General features: G+C 38.2%; 1 protein-coding gene across 1 annotated transcript in view; it reads right to left on the bottom strand.

The window, feature by feature from the left end:
* The window catches only part of LOC132360792 (small ribosomal subunit protein uS10-like), a 39,755-nt gene extending 16,657 nt beyond the window's left edge, over positions 1-23,098 (bottom strand). Inside the window, exon 1 of the mRNA XM_059915905.1 lies at positions 22,944-23,098. Coding sequence (XP_059771888.1) covers positions 22,944-23,098 — 155 coding nt within the window. The remainder of the gene's footprint in view (positions 1-22,943) is intronic.
* Between the last annotated feature and the right edge of the window lie 1,185 nt (positions 23,099-24,283).

Raw genomic sequence — 24,283 nt, 5'->3', positions numbered from 1 at the left:
TTCAAGTGCAGGCGATCTGGCTTCAGAGTCCAAGCTCTTCCTCGCTAGCTCCATCACCTTTCGCATACTAATCAGACACTCTTATTCCAGGGGTGTACAGAGGTCTTTGGTGACTAAGAAATACATACGTGACACATGTATTCCACGTTAGTTGCACAGTGCTCATAGACTGAGAATTCCCAGGAGACTTCAGTCTGCAGAACTTTTTCACCTCACTTGCACGGTAGACCTGGGCGAGTGTGACTCCCAGTAAAGAGCTCAGCTTCTGTGTATGCCGGATCAGCCCTGCACTCATTCATTCAGATACTGTCACAAACCAGGCAGAGCTCCGGTGCCAGCCTCTCCCATGCTCACACTGTGATCTGTACCTGAGGTTGCCTTCCCCTGAACCAAGCATCGGAAGCTGTGTGTCTGGCTTTTCTTTGACCCGTGGCTCCATGATAAGGAACCCTTTCCGGTGCAGCAGGAGTGGCAGAAGATCATTTCCTTTGTTTGCCTAGAGGTTTACCTCTCTTCTAGAAAATCCTCTTCCTCTATTCCCTTTGCCCCTTGGTCCTTTAAATCCCTCTAGGGCACACACCTCTGTTATGATCATGTGAGGTGAGGTCCATGGTTTCCAGCAAGAAGCAGCAGGAGAGCCCTTAAAATGTAGGGAATCTGTGAGCTTGTCTCAGATGATATGAAAAGAATGAGTAGCTGGGGAGGATTGGCTAATAGGTATTTGGAGGTGAGTGTGAAAATAATCAACCAGAGGTATGATTTGGGGAGGAAAGTGTACGATATACACATGGTAGGTGATAGAAGTAACTGAAGGAGAATAAAGCAGGGAGTTCCCAGACACTACTGGAAAATGGTTTGGGCTTGGGAAGGGGCCTGGAGGCCGAGGAGCCCAACAATCTCTTTACCCTCCACCCTCTCCTTTCTCTTCTGTCCCATCCACCTCTAAACCTCTTCTATTTTGGTGATCAGAGTATGGATTTAGGGCCAGATACTCAATACCAAGAAGCAGATTGACTCCTTCCCTCATGTTCTTTCAGCACTCAGAACCCATCTTACCATGAAGTTTGAGTGTTAAAATATAGTCACTTCTTAGGAGAAATCTATCTGGAAACAGAAATATAGTTGTCCACTAAGTGGAAATTGGACATCAAGCTGTTCCCTAATTCGAACCTGCTCATTTAAATTACGACGCACTACATTTCCAAGACACTTCTCAGTCTGCTCAGTCTGCAGTCAATGAGAACTACGTCTTACCATGCAAACTCCTCTGACGGTGGAGTTGAAGACGCTGAGTGTCAGAGACATTAAGTTTCGTCCCCACACTGCCTAGCTGCCTTCCGATGGAGAATGATGCTGTGAATCCCAAATAATGTCTGAAATGTTTACCCTCTTCTTCCATTCGTGGTCATGATTGATTTCAAACTAAGTGCTGGTGTCTGTCTCATTACATTGTCCTCTGAGTACTGTCAAGTTTGTTTTCAGAAGAAACTTTTCAATGTAATAGGCCTCAATAACAAAAAAAGAATGTCGATAGCCAGAAAGAGAAGCAAGGTGCATTACTATTGCATTGGCATCCTTCTTTAGAGATCAGGGAAAATATGACAAGCCGGACTCCTATTATTGTTACAGCATATTGCATTCAGCTAGGATGGAGCAGAGCTGTGAAAGTGTATCCTGAGGTATTTTCACTTCATGCATTTGGCATTGTTATTAGTTATTACATTTAAGATACATGGTCTGTTTACGCCTCATGTTTCCTCACAGAGAAAATGTTAACTGTGGAAAAAGAACATTTGATGTTACAAATTATCTAGTTTGCTAGTCTCATCTCCCTTTTAGTATGCAATTATTTGTTTAGCTTCCCTTAGCAAATGAAATTTCAAGGGCATTTCAAGGAATATAAATAATATAAAAAGGAAGTAGAGCCCCAAAGAATTTTTTTTTCCTCTTCTTCCTTTTTTTTTTTTTTTTTGTATTCAGGAACGGTCTTGAATCATGCATATGTATGAATCAACAAAATCAGGTTAGCTAAGAAATTGAAAATTGCACTCCACTAGAACATTTGTCTTGCTCTAGAGATCTTTGTTATGGATTTGAAGGACTAATAAAAAATCACCAGCATGACCAGAACAGATGTTTTTTATGGACTTGAGTTGTTAATAGTCTTTTTAGCTTCTCCTAAAGACTTCAGCAGTTTCCTCACTTGTCCTCAACACCTGAAACTCTGTTTACATTGTCCAAAATGGACACTAACAAGGTATATTTAAAATGTCATAAATTGAAATGGGGCTACTGGAGATTTTGACAAAGCAGAATAAAATTTAAAAGCAGCAAAGAGAGATAGATGCTAAATAGATAAATAGATCAGTGAATAAATATAAGATATAGGTATATAAGTAAAGATAGATTTTAGATAGATCAATACTTGAATGAAATGGACAGAACAAAAAATAATTAGCTCATCATCATTTTCTTCTTAAAGCAAGAGGTAACTCCTTTCTCCAGCAGAAATTACTAGGATCACAGGAAGCACAGAATAGAAAACTCAAAATGCTGCTCCTATGTTTACCTTGATGGTGTACCTGGAAGTGCTTTCACTGAGAATTAATATGCAATGTTTTTTCTTTCTAAGCCCTTACAAGCCACTCCCAGTGGAGGCCAAAATTGATCAATTTTGCAGAGACCAAAATAGGTAATAAACAGCAGCTAATAAGCTTCCTGGTGTCACTGGGACAACTGTTTGTTGCCATCTTCTTAAGCTGCATGAGTAGGTGCAAATGGGGCACCTGCCCCCAGCCTTGCCCTCTCCCTGCCCATCTCAGTTGGAGCACACCCCTGCTGGGCATGCCCAGTCCCATTCAGCTTAAGGCCATCTTGCCATCTGCTTCCTCAGTTTCTGGTGTTACCCACAATTTATTTTCCTCTCATTAATGAGTGATGATACAGGATAAGAGGCAGAATCAAGCCTACCAGTTTAGGACAATGTTGTGCACTTTCTTCTTCCCCCATTAATCACAAAGAGATATGCTGGTTTCAAAGCCAGCTCCCCGATTGTGAATTATGTAAACTTGAAAAAGCTTGTTGAGCTCTGAGCCTCAGTTTACTCCTCTGTAAGATCAAGGTGTATATTATCTCTCTCTCCAGATTGTTGTGAAGTAGAAATGCATAAGTCACATGAAAATACCTAAAATAGTATGTGGCACATAGTACACAGTCAATAAATGGTTATTACTACCATTCATTTATTCATTAATTCCACAAACATATTTTTGAGCTTTCCCCATGTATATGTTATTGATATGTGAAGTTATGAGGATATAGAAAAATAAGACAAGATGCTGACCTTTCAAAAAGCTCCTATTCTAGCAAAAGAAACAGACACGTAGTTAAATACCTACTGTCCATAGTACATAATCAAAATTTGTCCAAAAAGGCATATGTGTAATTAGAGTTTGAAAATAAGAAGAGAGAAAAAGAAGGTAGAAAAACTACTTCAAAAAATGATGAATGCATCTTTTTAAGTTTGATGAAAATCATCAACCCACAGATGCAAGAAAAACCTCAACCAAGCCCACGCAGGAAAATACAAAGAAAATTTTGCCAAGACATATATAGTTAAATTGCAGGAAAAACAAAGATAAAAAGAAAATCCTATAAGCATTCAGAGAAAAAAAGACACATTACAGGGGAACAACATTAAGACTGATTTCTGACTTCTGATTAGAAATAATCCAAGCCAGGAGACAGTGACTTACATCATTAAATTGCTGAGAGAACATAAAAACTTTTCAACTTAGAATTCTATATCCAGTGAAAATATGTTTCAAAACTGAAGATGAAATAAAGATATGTTCAGATAAACAAAAGTGGAGAGAAGTCACAGCCAGCAAATCCACACTGCAAGAGATGTTAAAGTTCTTCAGGCTAAAGGAAATAATACCAGAAGGAGAGACATATCTACAGGAGGAAATGAAGAACATAAGAAATGGTAAATTTGTGGGGAAATATGATAGACTATTGTTTTTCTTTAATTTCTTTAAAAGAGATAAATAATGAAGTACTGTGAGGTTAGTAACATATTAATAATACATGTCATATATTTAACAATAGTTGTGCAAAAGAAAGGGAGGGAGATAAATGGACGTATACTGTTATTAGTCTCTTACATTAAACATGACGTAATATAATATCAATTTAAGATAGACTATGAGAGGTTAAGGACACATATGTAATGCCTACAGCAACTACTAAAAAATAAATAAAGTAGGATAGCTAAAAGTTAATAGAGGAGACAAAAATGGAGACATAAAAATATTCACTAATTCAAAAGAAGCTAAAAACACAGGAACAAAGAATAGAAGAAACAGATAGAAAATAAATAGCAAAATGGCAGATTGAAACTCATCAATATGAATAATTGCATTAAATGTAAATGGATACACACAATTGAAAATCAGAGATTATCACACTGGATAAAAGGGGGAAAAGATACAACTACAAGAAACAGTTGAAATGGAAAGATATGGAGGGTTAAAGGTAAAAGGATAGAAGAAGATATCCCATGCAAATGTAAACATCAAAAGTTCGTGTGGCTACATTACTATCAGACAAAATGGAGTTTAAAGCAAGAGATATTACTGGAAATAAAGGAAAATATTTGATAGTGATAAATGGGTCAATTCATTAAAAGACATAACAATATTCAATGAGTGTGTATCTAGCAACAGAGCTTCAAAAGACATGGAACAAAACCTGGCTGAACTAAAAGGGGAAATAGATAAATACATGCTTATATTTGGAGATTTCAGCACTCTTCTCTCAGTAATTGATAAAACAAGTAGACAGAAAAGCAGTACGGATATGGAAAAGTCAAATAACACTATCAGTCAACTTGGCCTATGTGACATTAATATTTCATCTACCCAGAGCAGAATACACATTCTTTTAAGTACACATGGAACATTCACCAAAATGAACCATATAAACCAAATCGTCTCTCTACTTTTGTTTCAAACAAATAAAATTACACAGTGTGCTTTCTGATCATAGTGAAATATAAAGCAGAGAAACAGCACCAAAATTTTTTGTTTGAAAAGATTAAGAAAATCGATCAGCCCCTAGGAAGACAATTTTAAAAAGAAAAAGGAAAGAAAAGAGCTATCAGGATGCAGAAGGCATAGAGGAAGCATAAATGCATATTACTAAGTGAAAGAAACCAATCTGAAAAGGCTACATACTATATGATTCCAACTATATGACATTCTGGAAAAGGCAAAACTATAGAGACAATAGAAAGGTCAGTGGTTGCCAGGGGTTTAGAGAGAGGTGGGGAGGGAGGGAGGAATAGGTGGTGCACAGCGGAATTTTAGGGCAGTGAAACTACTTTGCATGATACTGTGAGGGTGGATACATATCATTATACATTTCTCAAAACCCATTATACAAATGTCCAATACAGACAGTGAACCCTAATCTAAACTATGGACTTTAGTCAACGATAATGTATCCAAATTGGCTCATCATTGTAACAAATGAATGATACTAATGCAAAATGTTAATAATAGGGGGAAACTGGGGAGAGGGGTCTATGGGAACTCTGTATTTACCACTTAATTTTTTAGTAAACCTAAAATTGCTCAAAAAAATAAACGCTATTTTTCTTTAAAAAAGGAAAGATAAAACACAAACAACATCATGAATAAAGGAGACAAGTTTTACACATATTTAGAAGATGATAAGGGAATATTATGAAAACTTTATGCCACTAAATTTGACAGCACATATAAAGTGGACAAATTCCTTGAAAGATATAACTTACTGAAGCTGAAACAAGAAGAAATGGAAAATATAAATAGCCCTATATCTGTTTAAAAACTAGGATCCATAATTTAAAACAGTCCCAGATGGCTTTACTTGTGTATTCTATCAAAAAATTTAAAAATAAACATTATCAGTCTTACAGAAAATCTTTAAGAAAGTAGGGAATGAAAGAATACTTCTCACTTTTATAGGGTCAGCATAACTCTGATCTTATTAGCTGACAAAGACATTACAAGAAAGAGGAATTACAGGCCAATAATTCTAAAAAAAATTTGTAAATTAAATCCAGTAATATTTGAAAACAGTAATACTACATAATCAAGTGGAGTTTGTCCCAGGAATTTAAAGTTGGTTTAGCACTCAAAACTAAGCAGATTTATCACATTAAGAGAATAAAGGAGAAAAAACAAATTTTCATCTCAATAGATACAAAAAAAAATTCACTTCATGTAATTCAACATCAGCCAGCATAATTCAACTCAGCAATGTAGTATTAGAAAGGTGATTCCTCAATCTGATGGAAGGCATCTATGAAAAACATATAGCTATTTAATGGTGAAAAACTGAATACCTTCCCCTTAAGATCATCAACAAGACAAGAATGTCTGTTCTCACTACAACTATTCCACATTGTATAGTAAGTCCTAGCAAGTGCAGCAAGGCAAGAAAGAGAAATAAAAGCATACAGATTATACAAAGACGTAAGACAGTATTTATTCACAAACAATATGATTATATATGTAGAAAATCCTAAGGACTACCCATACCAAAAATAGCTACAAGAATCAGTGAATTTAGCAAGTATCAGCTTACAAGGCCAGCATGGAAATTTTAATTTAAAATTTATTGAATTTTAATATACTAGTAATTAAGAATGGAATTTGAAAAAAATGCTATTAATAGTAGCACCCAAAATATTAAATACAAATATTTACCTATAAATTACCAAATTATGTACAAGACCTATATATTGGAAATTACAAAACATCAAGAGAAATTAAAGATAACCTAAATTAATGGAAAGATATATCATGGTCAAGAATCAAAAGTTTTATTTAATATTTTTAAGATGTTGTTATGGGTTGAATTGTGTCTCTCCAAAATTCATAAATTAAAATACCTGTCTACAAAAAGATTTGTAGAATAATGTTCATAACATCTTTATTCATAATAGTCCTAAACTGGAAACAGCCCAATTGTCTATCATGAGATGAATAGGTAATCACATTGTGGCATGTTTATATAATTGATACTACTCTGCACTAAAAACAAACTCCTAATGCACTTAAAATTTGTGCACTTAACTGTATGCAAATTGTGTCTTAATAAAACTAAAATTTATATTCCATCAGAAGTTGAGAATTATTAGGAAGAAAAGTAAAGCAGGGAGAGGAAATGGGGAATGCAGGGGACAGTGGGTTTCTATTTTACGTAGGATGATCCAGGAAGTCCTCTTCTGGGTGGCATTTGAGAAAGACACTTGAAGGAAGTGATTAACTGAGGAGAGGGTGTTCCAGGCAGAGGGATCAGAAAGTTCAAATGCCTTGAAGCAAGAGCATGCTTATCTTTCTTAAGGAGCAGCAAGGAGGTCAATGTGGCTTGAGTGACATGTTCCAGGGGGAGTGTTGGGAGATGAGGTCCAAGAGGACAGGGTTTCAGATCTTGTAAGTCATTGTAAAGACCCGAGGTTTAGCTCCGGGGCAAGATGAAAAACCATAGGAAGGCTTTGAGCAGATGAATGGCAATATCCTTTAAAATGTTTGTGTGATGAGAATAAACTCAGTGGTGGAGCATGGAGGGTGAAACAAGCAAGGACAAATGCAGAGAGGTGAGTTAGCAGACTATTTCAGTGTCTTGGACAAGAGTACTGGCAATGATGAAAAGTGGTCATGGTCTGGATATATTTTGAAAGTAGAGCCAACAGGATTTGCTGGCAGATTAGATGTGGGATATGAGAGAAAGAAAGAAGTCAAGAATGATTTTGAGGTTTTTAGCCTGAGCTGTGTTAGGATTTGAACCCAGGCAGTGTCGCTTAGAGCTGGCAAGTACTTATAGCTGCCTTCCTCTCTCAGAGCTCTGTTGATAGTCATTGCTGATGCCTGTCCAATCCAGCACAGCATGCGGACGGGCCCTGCCCCTTCAGGAATCATCCAGGCTCACCTGCCACCTTCCCTCCAAAACCTGCCTTTCCCACCTTGTTACTTCTGGTCAAATCCAGTTTCTGCCTTTAAGCCCAGTTCCTTTGGACTCGGCATTAATTTAGACCCTCTGGTCCTCAGCTCCACCCTTGTCCATATCCTCCACAACCCCTGCCCAACTCCATGCCCTGAAGTCTTAGGTTAGTGGTAATTCACACTTTTGCAACAGATTCCAGGTCTGGCAAGAGGTATGGCAGCTTATACTGCCAGGAGAGAAGTTCAGAAAATCATAAAGTTTCAAGGCAGGACCTCTGGGTAAAACCATGCTCTGCACAAGGTACCCAGCCAAAGGGTCAGTTGGGGTCTGAAATCCAGCGCATGCTTTGGCCTCTAAGCCCTGAGCCCAGTTGCTAGGCTGCAGCCTAGAGGAAGCAGTACCTTTTCCTCATTTGTCCACTCAAAGGAGATGCCTTTTGTATAAGGCACTTTTTCCTAATTTGTCCAAAGGCAACGTATGTACAAAAGAAGTCCCTGTTTCATGGCCAGACAAGCATGATTCTGATTCACAAAGGTTAGACTTTTTTCTCTAGAAACAACAATGAGAACCTTAATAGAGCACCTTAAACTGCTGTCTCCCTTGCTTAAAATTTTTGAAAAATTTAAGTTGAAAGAGGACACCAAGCTTCATCAATATCAACATATCAGAAGGCAGTTTTCCTAGGCAGCATCCCTTGCCGTGTCCCACCCCGGCACGTTGTTGCTTCCCCTCCACTCCAGAAATGCTAACAGCTTTTGCTTCTTTCTACTGAACATTGTTGCTCTTTCTCTGATGTTGTCTCAATTGAACCTGAGAAGCTGGCATAATTGCGTGACTCATATCTAGTGAAAGTTGAACTTTGAACAGTAACTGGAGATCTGAGCAGATAAAGGCATCTGACAAGAGCCTGTACTTGACAACACCAGCATCCCTTCTCTTTTGGATAATAACATAAGTGAGTCAACGCCCTCTATTTTCCTGCCAGTGCAATGCTGAATTCAAGTGTCTGTATGACCTGTTTATCGAGTAAGAACTCAATTAATTTGGGTCCAGACTCATTAATTGTTCTTAATTCACATTTGACCATTGTATTTGGTCCCTGAACTCTGGCCCCACTTTTGCACTGAAATCTCTCTCTCAGTAGAAACACACCACACTCTGCCATACAGCCACTCACTGCTGATTCTGGCTGGGACTCTTTCCCATCACTGCAGCTGCTGAATTTCCTTGGACATGTCTCAGTGATAGGTTCAGAGAGTCTTCTTTAAAGATAGAGTTTAAAAAATTATAAATCCTGATAAGCTCTTTCCATGTTATTATAATTCATGAAGGAAGGCTTGTGCTAGTGTAAAGAGCACTAAACTAAATGCAACACACACACCATGTACTTAGTGAACATGTGTTAAAGGAGGGATAGTGCTAGACCTCCCCATAACTAGCTTGTGATCCGTGTCAGATCACGTCATCTGGTAGGGCCTTGGTCTCCTAGCTTAATGTCAAGAGGCTCTAAAAGAGCAGTTCTAAGATCCAGAATGGGGGCTTGTGAAATTCCCATCTCTCCTATCATGGTTTTCCAAAGTGTTCCTCAGGCAAATTAAAGACAAAGGCTGAAGGACAAGCTCCTGGAACTCAAATGGCCTTCGGAAGTTCCTTTTAGGTCAGTCCTTATGTGGACAACTTTGGAGACCAGCCATGTGGTCCTAGGAGATTTTCTCAAATAGCTCGAGCAATCTGGGATTCAATAAATCCAGCCATTATTTTGCAACATATCCCACCCCTATTTTATTATTTACATTTTTTCTCTCAACTTCATACAATTTTTAAAAGAAAATGCACCTTTAGGGTCTCGTTTATTTTGCAGGAACTCAGTTACTTTATCTCCTAGTGACTCATCGGGGTATAGTAAAAACACTGCTTGGGAAAAATCTTTAGTCCAATTAGTCTTTTTCTACCCTTTGAGTAAAATCACTGATTTTATCATGACTAGGATATTTATACATTCAAAGACAAAAAAAAAATGTCCAAGTAGATGCACTTAGAACAAAATCTTTGTAAGCTTTACACTTAACAAATATTCTCTCACTCAATCTTTTAGGTTTCAATCTCTTCCATAGCCATTTTTATGGATAGTTTAGTTAAAACTGAAGAGGCAATTCTAGAGATTTGTCATAGACACATCACTAACATGGGATTCACAAGAATCGATCTCTACTTCACCTCTAACTAGCACTGTTCAGCTATGAGAAATTACTCAAAAGTATCATGGAATTTGAAATTTGGGAGGAAATACAAAGGCTAACCCTGCAATGAGGAATTACTTAGAAGAGAGCCTCTCCTCTATAGCCTATGTAATTACTTCCTGTGATTAAAAACAAACAAGACGTTGCTATTTCCTGCCTCTTTCCATTGCTGGAAAGGTGTGGTAAAAAGATTTCTCTAATGACCACTTCTCTCCTTTGGTACTAGATTTGCTTATTTTAAGTATTAACTGTATGTAAGATGATTTCATTTAAACCTCACAATAGGCATTCGTTTGGACCAAAATGGAGTACTAGAGACTTCTGCATCAAACACCTAGAAAAACGAACAAAATATATGAAACAAAGTTTTTTGACATTGGAAAACAGGCATCATAGGACTATGATCTTCAAGAAAAGGGAAATAAACAAAGTAAGCCCTACAATTCTGCAGCTTACTACCTGAGGCAGTTTCTAAGCTGCAGGACAGGGAAAGGTACCTAAACAGAGCCCAGAGGTCTCACTTAGGTGAAGAGACAGATATGGAAGTTCCAGAAGATAAAACAGCTATAACCTGTGGGATAGAATGTCAGAGAAGGATAAGCTGTGCAGACAGAGAGAAAGAGAAAGAGAGCACACTCTGTAGCTCTGCAGAGTGATCTCCCTAAGTCTTTGGCTGAGGCTTAATCTGCACAGGCATGACAGTAAATTCCCCAAAACCCAGGGAAAATTTCTGGAAAGTGAAAGATCAAACAATTCCTAAAGCTCGTTTTATGTTCCCGCCAAACACAGTGGACAAACCTCATATTACGCAGGGCATCAGGCAGAATCATCAGAAGGACATGACTTTAGAAGCCATATTAAATTACCTATAAAATAAAGGCTGCTCTAGACTTGCCCTAACAAGCTTAAAGCAAGCCCCAAAAGCATCCAACTGATTCCAAGTAACTTAATCATGTACCAGAACACGTCCAACACTATTTAAAAAATAAAACCAAAGTCAACACCCAACAACATAAACTTCACAATTCCTGGCATCTAACCAAAATTCACCAGACATGCAAATAAGCAGGAAAATATTACATCCAATCAGAAGGAAAAAAATCATTTCCTAGATTTAGACACAGCAATGATAGATGATAAATTTAGCAGATAGGAACACTGACACACATATTATAAATATGCTCCATTGGTTCAAGAATATAGAGGGAAACATGGGTAGGGTGAAGACACATATAGAAGATATTTTTTTTTAAAGACCATATTGGAACTTTTAGCAATAAAAACTAAAATGTCTCAAATGAAAATACACTGGGTGAGATTAATAGCAGACAGATTAGACTCTGTGAAAGAAAAAAAAAAATCAGTGAACGTGAAGACATTGCAATAGAAACAGTCCAAATGAAGCACAGACAGAAAAAAAGACTTTAAAAATGAACAGAGCACCAGTGACTTGTGGAACAATACCAGGGGTCTAACAGACCTGTCGTTGGACTCTCAGAGAGTATGGGTGGACAAAAAAATATTTGAAGCTATAAGTGCCAAAATTTTTCCAAATTAACTATAAACACACAAATCCAAGAAGTTCAATCACCTCAAAATGAATAACCACAAGGAAGAACATACTAACATACAACATAATCATATTACCTAAAACCAGTGATAAAGAAAAAAATCCTACAAATATTCAGATGAAAAATATTGGTATATCACAAGCATAGGAAGAAAGATAAGAACATATTAGAGTTTTTGTCTACAACTGTTCAAGGCAGAAGACAATGGATTGATGTCTTTAAAATACTGAATGAAAAAAAAAACTGTCAACATGGAATTCTATGCCCAGTGGAAATTACTTTTAAAAAGAAAGGCAAAATAAAAATTTTTTTAGACAAACAAAATCTGGGAAAATTCATTGCCAGCAGGACAGCACTGTAAGAAACATTAAAGTAAATTCTTCAGGCAGAAGATAAATGATACTTAATGGGAATTTGGACATATGCAAAGGAAAGAAAAGAACTAGAAAGGGTAAATATATAGGTCTCTTAGTCTGTTTGGGCTGTTGTAACAAAATATCATAAACTGGGTGGTTTATAAGCAACAAACATTTATTTCTCACAGTTCTGGAGTCTGAGAAGTTCAAGAACAAGGCACCAGCAGATTTGGTATCTGGCAAGAACCTACTTCCTGGTTCATAGATGGTGTTTTTCACTGTGTCTTCACATGGCAGAATGAGCAAGGGAGCTCTCTGAAGTCTCTTTTATAAGGGCATTAATCCTATCATAAGGGCCCAGTCCACATGACTTAATCATATCCTAAAGGCCCTGCCTCCTAATACCATCACCTTCAGGGTTAAGAAATGAATTTTGGAGGGACATAAACATTCACATCATAGCAGTAGGTAAATATAAAAGACATTTTTCTCACATTTACAGCCTTAAAAGAAAAATAGCTGTTTAAAGCAAGAATAATAGTCATATATTTTGGGATTTATAACATTTGAAAATTTAAGATGTTTAACCATTGCACAAAGGATGAGGAAATAGAAATAGAACTACACTGTCATAAGTTTCTTACTATATAAGTGAAATGTCATGATACTGTTTAAAGCACATTATAAGTTAAAAATGTATGTTGTAAATCCAAGAACAATCATTAAAAATAAATAAATAAATAAATAAATAAATAAATAAATAAATAGTTACTAAGCCAATAATGGAAATAAAATGGAATTTTGAAGAAACACATAATCCCAAAAAAAGGCAGGAAAATAGGAAAAAGGGAACAAAGAAAAGATAAGTAATTTAAAAAACAAATAGCAAGTTGCTAAGCTTAAATCTGGCAATATCAATAATTAAATGGAAATGGTCTAATACTCCAATTAAAGGCAGAGACTATCAGATGGGTTAAAAAGTAAGACCCAAATATATGCTGTCAATAAGAAAACTTCTTTCAGAACAAAGCTGGAGGCATCACACTCCCTGATTTGAAACTATACTACAAACCTGTGATAATCAAAACAGTATGGTATCAGCACAAAAACAGACACATAGATCAATGGAACAGAACTGAGAGTCCCCAAGTAAACCCACACATATATAGACAATTAATTTATGACAAAAGAGCCAAGAACATACAATAGGGAAAGGACAGTCTCTTCAAGAAATGGTGTACAACCACACGCAAAAGAATGAACTAGACCACTATCTTACACCATGCACAAAAATTAACTCCAAATAGACTGAAGACTTGAATATAAGACCTGAAGCCACAAAACTAGAAGGAAACATAGGTAGTATGCTCTTTGACATGAGTTTTAGCAATATCTTTCTAGATATGTTTCCTAAGGCAAGGGAAACAACAGCAAAACTAAACAAATGGGACTACATCAAACTAAAAAGCTTCTGCACAGTGAAGGACACCATAATCAAAATGAAAAAACAACCTACTGAATGGGAGAAGATATTTGCAAGTCATATATATATATATATATATATATATATATATATATATATATATATGATGAGTTAATATCCAAAAATATATAAAGAACTCATACAACTCAACAACAAGATAAACCAAACAAACTAATAAAAATTGGGCAGAGGATCTGAATAGCCATTTCTCCAAAGAATATGTACAGATGGCCAACAGGCACATGAAAAGATTTTTGACATCACTGATTATCAGGGAAATGCAAATCAAAACCACAATGAGATGTCACCTCACAACTGTTAGAATCACTTTTACCAAAAAGACAAGGAATAACAAATGTTGGAGAAGATGTGAAGAAAAGGGAACTCTCCCACACTTTAAGTGGAAATGTAAATTGGTGCAGCCACTATGGAAAACAGTATGGAGATTCCTCAAAAATTAAGAATAGAACTACCATATGACCCAGTTATTCCACTTCTGGGTATTTATCTGAAGAACATGAAAACATTAATTCAAAAAGATACATGCACCCTTATATTCATTGCAACCTTATTTACAATAGCCAAGATATGGAAACAATCTAAGTGTTCATTAACAGATGAAGGAATAAAGAAGATGTCATCAAGAAGACAAAGCAATCCAAAAGTGTAGGCACTTAATAACAGAGCTTCAAAATACATGAAGCAAAAGTGAGAGAACTGAGAGGAGAAATAGACAAATCCATAATTACAGTTGGAGAATTTGACACTCCTTTGTCAGCAATTGACAGAAGTAAACAGAAAATCATTAAGGATATGGAAAATTTTTCATCACTAAACAAGAGGCAGTCTTTACTTTCCTTGACTGTACTTAGACTGATACCTCCCCTTCTCACTACATATGACATCATGTCGACTTCTTTCCCAACCAATCATGATTCAGCACACAGTAAATTGTAGCAAAAGACTGTAGCCCAACTAATACCATGATACATTAAGAAGCTTCCAAACATGTCGGTGTAGAAGCACAAAGATAGCAAGGTATTTGAGGAGAAGCGGCTATTTTTCTGCTCACTAGATCAGAGACTCAGAAAAACAAAAAGCCTCAACATGGTTGTCTCCATTCTTCCTTATTTCTAGTGTTTCACAGACTCTTTCCTCGACCTTCACAATATATATGTCCAAATGTCCACTGACTGAGCCAGCCACCCCTAAGCAAACGTTTATCTCCACACACATATGTATGCATATTGGCTGATAGTGTCAGACATTCTAAGAAGCATCCTTTACTGCCTGAGAAGCTTTGGTTGACAGAGAGCCACATTCCATTATGTACGCTTTCCTTTTTCTTCCTACAACAGTCCGGATTCTTTTCACACATTATGATGAATACACCAACAGTAAGTAGTAGCTTCTCTTCCATAGCAAGATAATTAACACCATTCTTGATGTAAATTAGTAAACTGACCAACTGGTTCTCCAGAGAAAAGAATGGCACTCTCTCTCTTGTTCTCTCTCTCACTCTAATTCTACCTATACTGTCAAATAAAATCCTAATTTTACCTAAGTGATTATCTTGCAGCTTTGAATTGCTTTGCATGACATGTATCTATTCATTAATCATTCAATCATGGAACCATGAAGGCAAGATTGTCAGCAAATCTCCTGCCAGAGGGACTGGCTTTGATGGGTCATAGCTCAGGTGCTTTCCTGCAGCTGACAGGCAAATCTCTAAAACTATCTCAGGACAGCTATCACAGGGATTGTTTATCCTCCAGTGCCTCCATTCCCCTCCTAGGCTACCCAGAACAATCTCACACAGGCAGAAATTAAAGAAAGAGAAGGGAAGTGGGGGTAGATAGTAGAAAATGTAAAGTTTTTGTATTTTTTAAAGTCTCTGGTATTATGTAAGATTCTGTGTATATAGCACAACTGAGCATCAAAAGAAAGTTTCTGGAGAAAAAAAGTACTTGTTTCCAAAGAAACTTATTCTCATACTCCCTTTACCTTCCATATCTATAAATGAAATATTCTCTTCTTATTCCTCAGTCTCTAAATATTATTTTGTATTTCCTCATCCAAAATACATCCTCCTAGTAAAGTAAGATACAAACAAATGTGCTTTGCTAACTACCAGGAAATCTCTCACTTATCATGGATAGTTCTACTAGCTTAACAGTTCTTCATTATCACTAGGTTTTGTGTATTTTTACATAACTAGTTTATAAATTAGTTATCAAATTTACCCAAGGCCATGAATTTCTGAAATTAAATCATTTTTAAATCATAATTTTAGAGACTCAAGATTGGGCTCAAAAAGCCACAAAAAATGTTAAAGAAAAAGCTATAATCCTCACAACAATGAACACATATAAAACCAAAACACTGGACTTGAACTTGACAAGGTATTTGGAATCACATAGCTTTGGATCCGATAACAACTATGAAACCCAGTATGCCCTGAAAAAAATCAGAGGCAATTCGTACTAAAATAAAAAGCAGTAAGTTCCACCTTTCCTTTCTGATGTGTTCTAATTATTTCATGATGACAGATTATCCCTATCCTTTGAATATTTCATAATTTATCAAGTGTTTTCAAGTACCTCATCTGAGTTCTGGCTAAAGGTTTGAGCTTCTGCACTATGTAGAACAGAATCCATTAGCAGAGTAGGAAAAGCTTGGGGGATTTGAACTCCTGGAAACACAACCACTGTGAATTATCATACAGTGGCAGGGCTTCTTCGATGGACCATTAGTGTTATAATTCTGTGCCACATGTGCAGAGAGTACCAAGTGTAGTGGGTTGTAATTTGTCAATGAGGACACAACAAACGTTCATATCTATTAATTATACTAATTATTAATAATTTATTATAGAATTGTATTTCAATTAATATATTCAAGAATTTTAGCATGTGAACTATGAAAATGGCAAACTATTAGGCAAAGTTTATGCCCAGTTACTCAAATTGCCTCAAAAAGCCCTTTGCTCTTGAAATCGTAAGGTAAACACCAATTTTGGCCAAGCAAAAAATTAAGGTGACAATTATGCCACAGAAGAATTTGATATACCCATGTCTGTGGAATTAAAAGGTCATTCAGTGAATGGAGGGAAGTATACTTTTAGTGTGCCAATGATAGCTGTAACTTATGTCCAAGAACAAGAAACCGTGGCTCTTAAATCATTTTTTTCGTTTTTTTTTTACTCTATTCACAATGACTTTTTCTTGTTCTTCCAACAGAATTCACATTTGTTATGTAGTTTAGAAAACTAAGGAATGAGTTGGGGGGCATCCAGGCCTGTGGGATTTGATGCCACCGAGGCTCTGTGTGACCTGTTCTGTACCTTTTTGTAAGCTGGTACTACCCCCTTGCTGGAATATGTTTTCCTATTAAAATAAGATGTGACAAAGAGTGGGGTATCTTTACCTGATCATAAATGTAGGTTCTTATACTTAGATCAGCATAGGTGTGGGTATAAATGAGTGGGTGTGGGTAGGATTACTAACTGTTTTAGGGGGAGGGAAAGTATGTCAAAAAAGAGGGGATGGGTTCATGTAACAGAGAAGTGGGCAGCTGTTGTTAGAAAGAACATGAACTTTGTAGTCGAAAGACCCAAGTTCAAGCTCTAGTTCTAAATCTCACTGACCGTGAAACTTCAGACAAGTAATTTATGCTCTCCAAACTTTAGTTCCCTCATCTCTAAATTGAAATAATAAGGTTGTTAGAGGATTCACTGTAACACTGCAGTAAGGTTCCTGACATCTAGGAAACATGTTCCCTAGTAGTAGCTAATGGCCTCCAACCGCACAATAGAGAATGCCAGAAACAAAACCCACAGAATCATCAAACCTATTAACAAACGACCTATTTTGTTCATTCATTTAAAATAAAACAAAACAAACAAACAAAAAAACACGCACCTTCTCTGAGCCAGGCACCCTACAGAACTATGCAGTCCCTGACTTTCACCGGTTTAGTCTTGTAGGGCAGAGAGTTATCTTAACAAACTGAAGCCATGAAATGTATTATAGGTGTTTTAAAATAAGCAAACCTCTTCTATACACATCCTTTGTATCCTTCTTTTTTGAACACAGACCCCCAAAGTGTGAGAACTTGAAATCCAGCCTCTGAATCCAGTTTCCTCAGCCCCAGTTTAGGCTCCCTGTCATTGTGTGTGTAAGTAATTGCATGTGGCTTAGTTAGGTGCCCTGGATTCTGGAAGTTTCGGAAATTATGCATAGATCTGCCATTAACACTAATGGGGGGTTACATGCACAAATCCTCCACACACCGAGAAGAGAATAGACTCTTCTCATTCATACATAATAGATCTGTAGAAAAATTAGCATGTACGCTTTTAGGAGCTGAACTCTGAAGATGCACCTTTTATGGGAAATATGTAAATAAGGGAGAGGATACACTGAAGGACAAGTGCTGTAATGTGCTCCTTTTCTGATGCCTGAGCACCTTGTCAATTTGGCTGCTGCATAAAGTAGGACCAGGCTTGACTCTGTGGAAATTCCCCAGCACATTCATCTCCCTGGGGTGTCACCAAATTTCACTTACTTTGCCAAATTTCCCAGGTCTGCTAGGAAAAGGGAAGCATAACTGATCAGTCAGTAGGCACGTACATGTGAACATTTTCCATGGACGTGTTTCTTTGTTTTCTTAGAAGCTATTATTAAATAGCCTTATAATTTAAGCTGTCTTTGAAATAGGGAAATATGGTCTTCACTGTGCTCACCTTTCCGATCAGCTGGAGTCAGCTCTGAAGACCACAGAAATCGGTCATTCTGGCTTTTATCTATGAAAGGGGGGGAACGTCTTCTCTGCGTCTTCCACTTTCCTGCCTCAGTCTATAAAGGAAGGAAGTTATCTTCCTCCAGCTTTTCTATCAACCTCTTCTTAGCTCCTCCCTCCCAGCATAGTTGCGATCTGACATTCAATGGGGCACATTTCACTAGTGGGCAAGGTCATGACAGAGTAATGGGATTCACATGCGTAGGGCTGAGGCACTCCCTCCTACGCTGGCACACTTCCCAGGCCAGGCCAAGGAAGTGTGCTCTTTCCTCCACAGCAGGGCCAGCGTCCTCCCTGTGCTCCCACCCCGGTGGCCTAACCCCTGCTTTCCTTCCCCATGGATATGGTACCCAAGGCAAGGCTGCTCTGAGGCCCACCCTTCCTCCCAGCTACCTGCTCCAGATCCCTGGTTGGCTATTCGGACCTAGAGTCTGCTCTGTATGATTTATGGGTGAGTAGGAGGGTATAATAGCAACTTTTATTGGGGAGTTCAATCCCACTTACCATGGAAGCCCCTCGTGTGGAGGGTGATTTTGAGAGTTGTATCAGAGGCTTTTCTTGATTCCAATAAAAGCCACTAAACCGCCATACTTTATATATATAACTTCTTGAGTGTGCCCCAGAAAAAAGCATATCGACATCCCAAATGCCTAAGAGTTAAAACTTCTAGCAATTATTACAGTGCCTCATTTCTTCAATCATTCATTCATTCATCGTGTTGGCACACTTCTTATTCCAGGCATGGCTTAAGGCCGGAAATACTCCAAGGAGAATGAGCGACACCTTCACTGTGAAGAGCATACAGTCCACCAGAGAAGAGTAAGAAGCAAAAGGAAATTTTCAGATGGTGCTAAAAATATGATCTTAGAGGTAAGCATAGGTGATATGAGGGTAGAAAACTAGAGGCGTTAACCCAGGCTTTGAGGCTGTGTGTACTATCTTTCACTGAGCAAATCTCTTGAGATATGTTGAACAAGAAACAACAAAAGCTAGAGTCAGCCATAAAGAAATAACTGTAGGTGTATAACATTCAAAATGTGCCTAAATCAGGGAGGTTAACTCCTGACGTCTGCTCTAGAAAAACTCTTTTGGGGAAGAGATATTTTTACTGTAACATGTTACACCATACTGAGGACATACATTAATTGCAGGTTTACTTCCTTCTTTTGTAAATGGCCTTAAGACTTTGACTACTAATATGGTGGTCCTTCAGGATGTCCTATCAATGGAGAGAATGAATTGAACCAATTGTATCTGACCCAAGATTTCATGGACTTTGTGTCCAAAGGGTGGATCATTCATTTTAACTCCAGGAGAATGCCTCCATCAAGCAGGGAATGACCAGAAGATTCCCAGCCAGGGGCCAGGCAGCCACCTGAAACTCAGGTCTTGCAAAGAATATGGTAGAATACATGTTTGAATGTAGTGCTTTATCTGACCCAGGACCACTGTGACCTGCAACAATACCCTATCCTACAGACCCCCCAAAAGCTTGCTTCATAGCAAGGGTAGATTAAGAAGCACACAGGCAGACACAGGGGCCGCTCTTCCCCTTTGAAATGTAGGACTTATCACCACCAAGACATTACCAGCATTCCCAGTCTCAACTCAGACCTGCAGCCCCTGCCATGCCACCCCATGCTCTAAAAAATGGGCAACAACCCCCAAATTCCACTGAAATGCCCATGATCTGGAAAGTAAAGCAGCACATGCAGACACATAGAGCTCACCCCACTCGTGGAGTCCAGGGACACCTAGTCTTAGCCTTAGTACCGCCCTGTGAAATCACAGCCATGGGGCAGTTTGGGCCACCAGCTTTTGGTTCATTGTCCTTTTAAAAATTTAGTGGTTCAAACCTTTTTCAGAATCATTATTTGCATTTTCCTGAAAATGGATGTGCAATCAGATGGATAGGAGAAAAAGAGACAAGTGGCAAACCTCAAAGCAGCTATTGCAATTAGGATGAAATTGGAGATCTGATAACATGGAAAAAACCCATCCTTTCATTAGTCAAAGGAAAAGGATTTAAGTGTCACTATAATAAGTTTGCTCCTATCAGGTATATAGCATGGAAATTGACATTTTTGTAAGGAAATCAAATCAGAGCCTAAAATTATATCTTTTATGTAGCTTAAAATCTCAATTAGAATGTTTTTGCTGCTATCAATTTTTATCCTGAATGACAGCATTTGGAAGGACAGAGTTAAAGAAGGAAAAAAAAAGAACCGAGAAAGATTGAACTGGCATTGCACATGCAAATGAATGCACTATGGTAGCTGGGGTTTTTTTTCCACTGAATAAATTTACATTTACATCAGTTAGATCTGATATAATTCTGCAACCAATGAAACTTAAATATATACATATTTTGTCATGAAAGCCCTCATAGCCATACTTTTGATTAAGATCTATTGTAAAACTAAGAATAAATTTCAGTCAACTAACTTTAGATTTGACAACTTTATTACTCATTTTAACCAGAAGTACACTTTAACTGGTATTTTACCAGTACTCAGTAGAAATCTCCTTTGGTTTTTCTGTTAATTCTCTAGATTTTATAACAATTCCCATAAACTCATGAAATTTTATAAACTCCCACCATAAAGAATGAATAATATAAGCTGCCTGCTCTTAGCCAAGGACACGCTTATATGTCCGTGATACACGGCTACTATTTACATTTTCCCACTGGACTGAAAATCAATCACAAAATTAAAGGAGTGGGGAAAATTGGAGGAGAAATAACTTCCTTTAGGTTAAACAGTCACCTACTCCCCTGTTTCCTGCTTATGTTAGCCACTGCAAAACTAGTAAATGTAGTCCTAAGCATTTGACTTGGTCACCTAAAGAGGTGTCAGAGATTAGCACGCAAGTAAGACATCACAGGAATAAGCAACAGCAGCGGTGCTAATGTTCTAAGTGACCTTCCAGTGTAATTACAATTTGTTTCATCACAGTTATTACACATGGCAAATTAGTGAAGCTTAGATTAGGGGGCTTTGCATGGCGGGACTGGGACGAGATTATAAAAGAGTAAACTGCCACTATGTTATCAAATTTAGGGAAAAGATATAATTCAAAAGACTAGTAATAATAACTATTTCTTGAGGTCTATGTGCCAGACTTCATCTGCTGAACTCTTAATTCACCCAACGGTCTTATAAAATAGGTATTTCAGTTCCCATTTTACAGATGAGAAAACTAAGGGACAGAGAGGAAAATTCCATGTCGAATTCCCATAGTTGGTAATTTGCAGAGGCAGGACAAACCCAGATTGGTCTTTCTCCAAAGTCTGAGCTCTTCCCACAACGCAGTCCCACCCACAGGAAATTAGAAAACAAATGGATATTATCAGCAAACATCACAGGATTACCTTTTACGAGCTATACAGGGCAGAAAGAACAAAGATTGTTATGGAAAGAATTTCCAGCAAGTCCACTGAAATCATCTATAAAGATACTCAAATTACAACAGTTATATTAGTATAGACCTCATGATGTTTTGGTATGCATAAGGATCTTTTACCTTGGCTGGCTAACATCTCATGATTCAATTACAAACTTCTATAAAATAGCTAATGGTAGTTATACCTAATATTTGTATTGCACTTTACCATCTAAAAAATGCTTCCTTACACATTGTCTCATCTGACTCACAGAGCAGGGTGAGACCCAAATCATGGCATGGAACCACACAGGATATCCCAGAAGGAGAACTTGCATCTCTAGTTCTTAAATCTTAATATGTGTAAGAATCACCTTGCATTCATTAAAATACAGATTCCAAGGTCCCTGGACCCAAAACTCTTAACCTGTGGTTTTGCAGCTGGTGGGCCTATGAATCTGTATTTGTATCAGGCATCTGGTGATTCCGTTACTTGGGGGTGGGGAGGGGATCCTAGTATCATACTTGAAAAACACTGGTGTTTATCAGAAGAGTAATGACATAACGTGACCTGGTATCCTGTACCATGTGTGGGAGGTGAGGGAGAATGGGGGGGTGGGTAGCGTCTTTTCCTACCACCCTAAGGAGAGGACCACTTTCCATAACGTGGAGCTATTTTCACAATGGTTGACCTCAAGCAGTAAATGATGGTCATGGTTGCCTGAGTCCCCAAATTCCATACCCCATCTTTGACTCTTCAGGCATTTTATTTGCAATACCCACTCAATCCCTTTCCCTTCTTATTTTCCCAACCTTCTTTTCCACTCTCCAGGCTTTCTAAACCCTCAGTGGGACCCCACACTTAAAATAGGCCTTGCCAACAATAAATATATTTTAAATACCCAGCACCATGTTGGTGTCCCTCCCCAGTGCTCAGAGCATGTGTCCAGCGATTCTGCCAGTTACTTAAAAGCCACAGAGCATGAAGTTAGGAAATTTTTCATCTCTGACTGCCAGGGTCATATTAGGAATTTATCACAGGTCCAGCATACATAAAATCTATTTTGTGATTCAGGATCCAGGCAGGAAAACTTTAACCTCAGAATCTACATACTCAGCCCCAAGCTCCCCAGCCAGCACGGAGGTTGCCCACAGCAGCCGCTCTTGGGAGTAGCTTTCAGCATACTGGTTCCTATTTTCTCTTTCTTCACGTCTGTCTTCCCCATTTAACCTTGAGTACTTCAAGAGCAGGGACTGTGCTGTATTCATCGTTGAATTCCCAGGGCCTAGCCCAGGGCTAGGCACATAATAGATGCTCAATAAATGTTTTTAAGTGAAAGTTATATCAAGGAAGTTAACCAAACAGCAAACTGGAGGGAAGGGGTGGGGTGGCAGCCCGTCACTGTCCCCAGTCTTGGAGTTTCTGCACTTGTCTCCCCACTCTGTTTTTTTACACAACAGGAACCAGATGGACATTTTCTCTTAGACACACTTATTGTAATGAAATCTATAGACTGGACAAGAAGCATCCTTAAACTTTAATTGGGTTCTTTATACATTAAATAGAAATTATTCTTCTGTGTGTTGTTTTTTCAGAAGGAAACACTATCCTTCCCTATCTGTGGAAACCCTTCACCCAGACACACTAGAAAAAAGAAGGGCTGGAGGAGCATGAACGCCTTACTGTGTGTGCCATGGGCGTGATTTATTGCACCTCCTTTTAACTCACAGAGGCCACTGCAGGGGGCAGCCGTGGTGGCGTGATGTAGGGTCATTGTCTCACTCTTGGGCAGCACTTGGTGTTTTCCAGGTGTTCTGCAATCACTTTTTTACCATCCCTACAGCACCTCCAGGGAGGGAGGTCAGCATTACCATCCCAGCCTAGCAGGAGAGGGATTGCAAACTCAGAAGTGCTAAGAGGCAGGCTACGCTGAGTCAGTGCCGAATCATCTCCTGCAGCCAAGACGGCAGAATCCATTCCTTTGGGAAAGGCAGAGTTTTCCAAAGCCTCTGCAGACCTCTGGGTAAGGAAAGACCAGATGACAAATTTCAAGATGTCAACTCAGTCTGGTTATTTCAGGAGAAAAAGTGAATGGAAACCCAACCTTAACATGTACACTCAAGGGACCCACCCACTCTCAAAGGATGAGGAACTGAAAGTGGTGCTTAAGTTACACACAGGAGTTGTTCACGAAGTATTAAGGTTAATTTCCAACGTCCATACTGCTTGTTAGTAGTTTAGCAACCCCTATTCAGTGGACAGGCGGGAGAGCAGGGCCACAGTTCCCACAGGAGCCCTGGCTGCTCTCAGCTGCTCGGCTCTGCGTTTTGTGAAGTAATGGGCAGGTATGAAGTATGTTTACTTGCAGCAGTAACTTGGAGCACAAAGCAATGAATACGACGTCACCCCTGCCTCCCTCTCTCTCACAAACACAAAGACAAAGGGAGGTGAAA

The sequence above is a fragment of the Balaenoptera ricei genome, chromosome 1 (genome assembly GCF_028023285.1).
Source record: "Balaenoptera ricei isolate mBalRic1 chromosome 1, mBalRic1.hap2, whole genome shotgun sequence".
In the NCBI taxonomy this organism is placed as follows: domain Eukaryota; kingdom Metazoa; phylum Chordata; class Mammalia; order Artiodactyla; family Balaenopteridae; genus Balaenoptera; species Balaenoptera ricei.
The sequence above is the reverse complement of the archived record's forward strand: the minus strand, read 5'-3'. Positions and strand labels throughout refer to the sequence as shown.